We start from the raw sequence: 7,375 nt of genomic DNA, 5'->3' as shown, positions 1-7,375 counted from the left end.
AAGGAAAATTGAACTTATAACCAAAGAAAGGCCTCGCAATTGCTTCTCAGAGCAGGCTATGATAGTCTTCTTTAAGAGAAGAAAAGGTCTTGAAGGCTACTCTGATATGTTAGGCCACGCCTAGTTCTAAGTTTTGTTATGGACCATGGAAAGCAATGCTCCCCCTTTGAAAAGACTTCTGGTATTTGAATCCCTTTGGGTTTTATAAAAAACTATGGATAGTTTTCTAGATCGAGCCTAGTTGCTCCATCGATGAAAACTTTCTCAAATTCTCACAATGTAATATATCGACCTGGTCTCACTTGCTATGGGCTAAGTTTACTTTAATAAACCCTACTGTATCTGACATTCATTTGATCGCTTTTTGGAAAACTGAATCTTGTCAGTTTCCAGCAGCATTTCCATGATCTCTGCATCGTTTTCATCAAACCAGTCTTGATGGTTTCTGACTGCGGGGCCTAGTACCTCAGATGCGGTGGAGTGTACTGTGTCTCGTAGAGTGGTCCATTGACTTTCAATGTTGTTATCACTACTGGTTGTGGTTGAGAGATTGTTCCTCAGGGCACATTGAAACTCCTTCACAGTGTCAGGGGACTTCAGCCGGTTGATATTGAGCCGTTTTGTGACTGTTTGGCCTTGAGGTCTTCTCTTGGGCTTGATGTGAAGCGATAGGTTGGAGACTATTAAGCGGTGATCAGTCCAGCAGTCAGCACCACACATGGCTTTGATCACACGTACGTCATGTTTGTCTTTCGCTATGACATAATCAATGAGATGCCAGTGTTTAGAGCGGGGGTGCATCCATGATGTTATGTTGCGGGTAGGAAGACGGAACATAGTGTTTGTGATAGCTAGGCCATGGGTGGCACAGGTTTTTAGCAGAAGAAGACCATTGCTATTGCACTTTCCTATACCATGTTTTCCAATAATGCCATTCCAGACCTGGTGTTCACAACCAACACGGGCATTGAAATCGCCAAGAATGAATAACTTCTCCGATTTGGGGATGGAAGCAATAAGAGAGTCTAGTTCTTCATAGACTTTTTCCTTTGCATCGGTATTGTTGGTCATGGTGGGGGCATAAGCACTAATCAAAGTGGCATTGTTTTTTCCCAGAGGAAGCTGCATTGACATTAGACGGTCGTTTACCCCGTTGGGTATCTTAGTTAGTTTCTTCACATGGAGAGACTTGATCGCAAATCCAACACCAGACTCTCGGCGTTCGTTTATGCTGCGGCCACTCCAAAAGGTGTAGCCACCTCCTATTTCAGACAGATGTCCTGAATCAGCAAAGCGAGTTTCACTTAGGGCAGCAATGTCGATGTTGTAGCGGGCTAGTTCTCTGGCCACGAGAGCAGTTCTGCGAGCAGGTCTGTTGGAGTTTGGGTTATCGAGCAGTGTTCTGACATTCCATGAAGCGATTTTGAGACTATAGAATTTTCTTTTGTTTTTTTGACCGCATGAAGGGATCCCCACCAGCTGCGGCAGGCTGGCCAGGGTAGATTAAATAGGTGGATTAAGTACTGGTGGTACAGGTGAGGTGGTACAGTACAGGTGGATTAAATACATAGTGAACTACGTTCGTATTTTCAATAAAACAGGAACTTTTCTACATTCTACAACCAGTTCTTTATATCTTTATGCATTGATGTGTTGCAAGCACAAGATAAGTTCCTCGTGCTGTTGTACGCACGGATAAGTTCTTCACGCGGTTGTAAGCACAATAAGTTTCGGCGTCATTCTAACCAGTGGTGCTTCAGATGTCTTAAAGCCTCACATGTAAACTTTGAATACTTAATATGGAACAAACCTTTTTTCAATAAGCGTGGTGTGCAGCTTTAGAAAGCAGTCTTGTTCACAATTTATTGGAATGCGGAACAAAAAAAAAAAAAAAAACAGAACAAAATCACAATAGGTCTATCAAAGGAAAGTCTTGAAAACAGTGGTTGCATGTAAGAATGTATCAAAATTAGCCAATCGATTGCAATGATAACAATACCATGGTAATACAGTAATGCCTGATCTTGGTCTTTTCAATGAAACCCTGCCATAACAGAAATGCTTCTTTCTGCTTGGTGTATAAAATGAGACAGCTATTTTCGATCCAAGAAGCAATCAATCAGTTTCATAGTTCAAACACCAGCAAATGTTATTACAACATAGTAGATAATTCTTTCAGTCTTGTGGACAAGCGAATTATTGTACCAACAGGACTTGTGTGCAACAAATAAAGTTCCATGAAACACAACAACCTGCACTAAAGCGAGACGAATGTTGCAACGAAAGACTTTAAGGCAGTTTAACGATGTTTACTTGAACTCACTGTGCGTAGTATGGCAGTGACGTAAAAAAGGAATACTTTGCTAGCTAAATGTACTTGTTGTATCGTATAAAATACTGAAAGATTTTTGCAGGACGTAAAATCAGAGCTCAGTTACTTCAGCCGTTAATACTTATTTTTATTTCAGAGATTTTAATGACTCAACCAAAGTGTCATCAGACTCGCTTTCAGGAAATTGAAACACCAGAGATTTTTTAGAACTGGGAGCATCAACTCCCATGGCCTGCTGTATAAATCGGCCGTGCATGAAGTTAGCCGAGGTAGGAGTCACTGGAGGCTTCACATCCTTGTCTTGAGGTGTCCGTGGCTGCTTCATTGAAGCGCGAATTGGACTGTCAACCTATAGCGCATAATTTGAAGCTTTAGCATTAAGTTTTTATTGATAAGTGTTAAGATTATACGCATTGGTGTTGGCCAGAGAAACAGCACTATTGGCGAACAAAATTTTTTAACAAAATGCAAATAAGTTGAAATAAACCGACTCTAAAACTACGGCGTACATGGTTATCTCCAACAAACACAAATATAAAGTTAACATGGTGTGCAGTACAAACTTAATCATTCTATTTTAGGAAGAAATTTATTAAACAAAAACGTATTTGTGAGGCGAAAGTTTGACAATAAAATCGAATTTGCCAGAGTACTCTAATAAAATTTAACTTACTTGGAAAAATCCAGCATCGAAGGTTATGGATGCACGACGTTCTTTCTTTAACGCGGCCTTCGCTAAAGCCAATCGCTTACGAGCCTCGTCTTTGCGTGCTTGAACGGCTGGATTGACGGCAAGCGGTTCTGGTAAAATAATAATGAAACTAACTATGACAGCAATAAAATAGTTTGCGTTAGTTAATAGTTTGAAACAGACATGGTCATCCTGATTAAACTAATGAAATAGTCTAGCAAAGCCTTACTTTTGGCATTCTTAGGCTTTTTAGTAACATTTACTTTCTTCTTTGGTTTAACAGTGTTTTCAGCAGTGGTATTTTTCCATTGATTTTTCTTTCGGAATTCCAATTCTTCAAATTTTTTGTATATGTCTTCAACCTAAAACATAGACCAAACCAATCAAAATCCTTCTCTAACTTTACGGTAACTTATTCCAATCGGAAAAATTAACAGAAAATGCATTTCGTTAAGAAACCATCATTTTATTGGCTAACAATACAACAGTGGCTCTCAAACGCTGTGAAGTTTCGTATGCCGCTGCCTTGATGACATTTGCATTTGGTAAAATACAATACTTTTTTATATGGTAGCGAGACATGGGTATTGAGAGAGAGTGAACTGGCAATCCTGAGAAGAACGGAAAGGTCAATGGTGAGAGCAATGTGTGGGGTGAAAACGAGAAGGGAAAAAAGGACTGAAGAATTGTTGGATATACTAGAGATGAGAGAGACCATAGACCAACTGGCAAGGGCAAATGGAGTAAGATGGTATGGACATGTGATAAGGAGGGAGGAAGGAAGTTTTCTTAGAAAAGCACTACCGTAGATCTAAAGGTGGATGGGAAGAGGAAACGCGGTCGTCCAAGAAGAACGTGGAAACAACAAGTGAAGGATAAATTTAAAAAAGTCGGACTGAAGGAGGAAGATGCAAGGGACAGGGTGAAATGGAGAAAAGGGATTAAAACAATTGCTGCGTGGAAACAATCGGCCACCCCCACTAGTGGGGAACAAACCGACGATGGATTATGATGATGATGTTATAACAATTAACGTGGTTAAGTAAAATTAAAGTGTAGAAAAGGCAAGCCGTTCGCATCCAATTCCACTATCATAAGCTAATTCTCTGAACACGTTCTTGTCCTTTCTAAATTAATGTAATTCGTTTGACTAGACTTACTGGAATTAGTTTGACTAGATTACTAGAATGACTTGAATTAGTTTGACTAGCAATTTCTATTTTTGCGCAATACACTTTTAAAGAAAACATAGTCAAGTAATATATACATAAATAGAAACCTGAAAATTAATCATGTCCCAAAAACCTTGCAAGTCTTGACAGGTGACTGCCTTTTCACTTGTGTGGAACTCACAATTGTTTATCAGGCCTTCAAACTGTAGAAATCGCTCATCAACAACAAGATGGCCTTGGCCGACAACTGTTCGAATATCACCCTGCAAGAAAGCAATTCAATTTTACTGCAACTGAAAAATACATCCCTGCAATTAAAATGTATCTTAACTAAAGCAATTGTTTCCACAAAACGGTAAGCCTAATCTAAGTGCTATCATACTATCCAAAAATCTTACCAGCCAAAAAACATTAATTCTGCATCAGAAAAAATTGACGTAACATATGTATATATTTTGGTAAACATCTGGATAACAAGTAGAGGAATAATTTTAGGGCTGTGAAAAGTTGTGATCACCAAAAAAAGTTGTGACATTCAGGTTCAAAATTAATTGCTTATATTGTTAATTCATTTTTTCATTGCTTTTTATGAAATTGATAACATATAAAAATGAGTTATTGGTAATTTGGTTTGATGGCTCTGTGTATGATTTCCTTCATTAACAAGACACGAAAAAAAAATTCAACAAATTTTTGAATAAGAAATTACCCTACCAAAACAACATCCATGTCATCAGATTTTACAATTTCCGTGAGAACGTATTCCCAAACTTTACATAGATTGAGAATTTTAGTTCGTTCTTGAAGTAACAAATTTCTGCAAAAAACAAAATATTAGATTTGATAGAAAATGATATTACTTCAAATGATCAACTTATGCACAACAGCATACAAACCTCTACAAACTTAGATAAACCAGACATCAAGCTTAAATTTATTAAAACTGCTATTGTAAAATTACATTGATACTATATTTGTTCATAATGCTTCAAGAGATCCTTTAGTTTGTGCCTCTCAGCTTTCACAAAAGTTTTTGTGACTGTGTTTAGTTAAGGAAGACCTTCCACCTTTTTAAAGTTTGATTGCATGAAACTGACTAACATTAAACAGTATACATATATGTTAATGACTTGTGTTTTGCAGATGTGCTTTATTTATTAGTTTATCGAAGACATAATGCGTTTACAGAACAAAGGAGGCAAAATATTTGTTGTAATTGTAACATAAACAGAACATCAACCATAAAAATTAAAAAAAATTTTAAAGCATATTTTATCTAGATTAACTTTATGTGGGCAATGCAATGAATTACTAGCAGCTATATTGAAAACATAACAAAGACGTTAGAGCATCAGCATAATGCTTGAGTAAGTTACACACTGATTTAGGCTACTGTTTATCAACTGTAATGATGTATTGGCAAGATTGCTTAAAAGTAGATTAACTGTCTACTTTTAAGATTAACTGTTAAGATTAAATACTCTAAAGATTAACTGTCTGGCTAACCCAAATCTTTAAATGCCAGATATAGTACACAGTAGGTGAGTCTGTACGCAACAACACAGCTGTTGGATGCAGAAGCCCCACACAGCTGAAAAACTGCTTCAGATAGATATTCATGAAACTCAAGTAACTCGGGCACAAGAAAAAAGATTACTTATAATATATTAACTAGCCTAGTAAAATTTTCTATTTATTTTACACCTTACCTAAAATATGCTACATCATGATTATTTTCTGTTGTCAATAACTGCTTAGTCTTGACAGTATTATTCTTCTGTTGAACAATCTCTGTTTGTTGGGTATTGGGATTCTGCACTTGAAGAGGAAGTCTTGTGGATGCCATCACAGTAAATTTAAAAAAGTTTGTTTGGGTCTAATGACAGTAATACTTCTGCTGTCTTAGATAATTGTGTTACCTTAGGTATATCTTTTCAACAAACTTGCTTCATCAGACAACTTTTTAAAATTTAGGAAAAATAGTTACCGATACCGGTACATCAACAGTATATACAGTACCATATTAAATTCAGGGAGCTGCTTTATGTATACAAGACTGATTCAAACTTTTTCTATTTAAACTGGATTCATAACATGCAGTAGCCCACTACTTCGTACTGAAGTGTATAACAGGGGTGGGTAAGCTTTTTGGACAAGGGGCCAAAAACTTCCTTATTTTTGACAATGGGGCTATGTGAGTATATAGATTATAGAATGGACAAGAGTGTTAAGCTTGATTTCATAAAAATAATGCAGGCCAAGTAGCTTACATTGTAACTCATGCATGCTTATCTCTCCAACATCAAAAAACTTCAACACATAGTGACATACCGTACTGAGTAAACATGCAATGTCAAGCAAAACTAATGATTAGGATTTGAAAAGTTAGGATCAGGGTTGTCAGACAGCTTTTGAGAAAAAGAGCCAAACAATGTCGAAAAAAGGGCCAAACTGGGTAAAAAAGAGCCAAATTGTTTAATAATGTTAATAACGTTGCTAATAAAACATAATAACGTTAACAACGTCAATAACGTTACAACAACACAGTCTACATTCTACAAGAACAATTCTAAACCTTCATCTTCTACAATCTTTGGCATTGGCATAAACATTGTCAGCCAAACACTGTCTAAAAAATCGTAATAACACTTTTCAGTCTCAATTTCCGAAAGACATTCATTTAAATAGCTAGTTTGATAGTATGTGCCAACTGCTTCCAAAAAGAGCCAAATATTGAAAACAAAGGGCCAAGGGGCCAAACATTTTTTTGGGGGCCAACTACCTCTAAAAAGGGCCAAATTTCACAAATTTGGCCCTAAAAAGGCCAATCTGGCAAGCCTGGTTAGGATCTCAATTCTCAATCTCAATTCTCAAATTCAAAATATCAACTTTCACTTGACCACAATATCAGTGTTGCCAGTTGCCACAAACGCAATGATTCAAAACTGTTTTCTTGCTTGGAAATGTTGCCAAGACCCAGAGATGTACGTATACGCCGCATACTTGCGGCGTAGACTTTTTGTTTGCGCTAACGCTTGCGGCCACATTTTTTTGGATAGTTTGCGCTTGAGGCTACGCCGTATAGTTTTCGCGTTTTTTTAGCGCATAGCGTCAACGCATACTTTTTAATGTCTTTTTTTCGCTACAACACGCCAATACCTACCAGCGTTGCAGTTGAAA

At 37.2% G+C, this 7,375-nt stretch overlaps 1 protein-coding gene across 1 annotated transcript; it reads right to left on the bottom strand.

The window, feature by feature from the left end:
* Positions 1–1,844: 1,844 nt before the first annotated feature.
* On the bottom strand, positions 1,845–6,359 carry LOC145778356 (disks large-associated protein 5-like). The gene is made up of 6 exons (XM_082589831.1): positions 5,905–6,359; positions 4,910–5,012; positions 4,303–4,458; positions 3,253–3,385; positions 3,006–3,133; positions 1,845–2,681 (listed from the first exon to the last, which is right to left on the bottom strand). The coding sequence occupies exons 1-6, from the start codon at positions 6,039–6,041 to the stop codon at positions 2,460–2,462; spliced, it is 879 nt and encodes a 292-aa protein (XP_082445957.1). The 5' UTR covers positions 6,042–6,359; the 3' UTR covers positions 1,845–2,459.
* Between the last annotated feature and the right edge of the window lie 1,016 nt (positions 6,360–7,375).

The sequence above is a fragment of the Aplidium turbinatum genome, chromosome 1 (assembly GCF_918807975.1).
Source record: "Aplidium turbinatum chromosome 1, kaAplTurb1.1, whole genome shotgun sequence".
In the NCBI taxonomy this organism is placed as follows: Eukaryota; Metazoa; Chordata; class Ascidiacea; order Aplousobranchia; family Polyclinidae; genus Aplidium; species Aplidium turbinatum.
Note: the sequence above shows the minus strand (reverse complement) of the source record. Positions and strands in the feature narration are given on the sequence as shown.

Excerpts from the sequence above, each read along its gene's own strand:
- LOC145778356 (XM_082589831.1), bottom strand. The coding sequence starts at position 6,041 with ATGGCATCCACAAGACTTCCTCTTCAAGTGCAGAATCCCAATACCCAA. Across the intron at positions 5,013-5,904 it reads CATGATGTAGCATATTTTAG|AAATTTGTTACTTCAAGAAC; the intron begins GTAAGGTGTAAA and ends TGTTTTTTGCAG. Across the intron at positions 3,134-3,252 it reads AAAGCCTAAGAATGCCAAAA|AACCGCTTGCCGTCAATCCA; the intron begins GTAAGGCTTTGC and ends TTATTTTACCAG.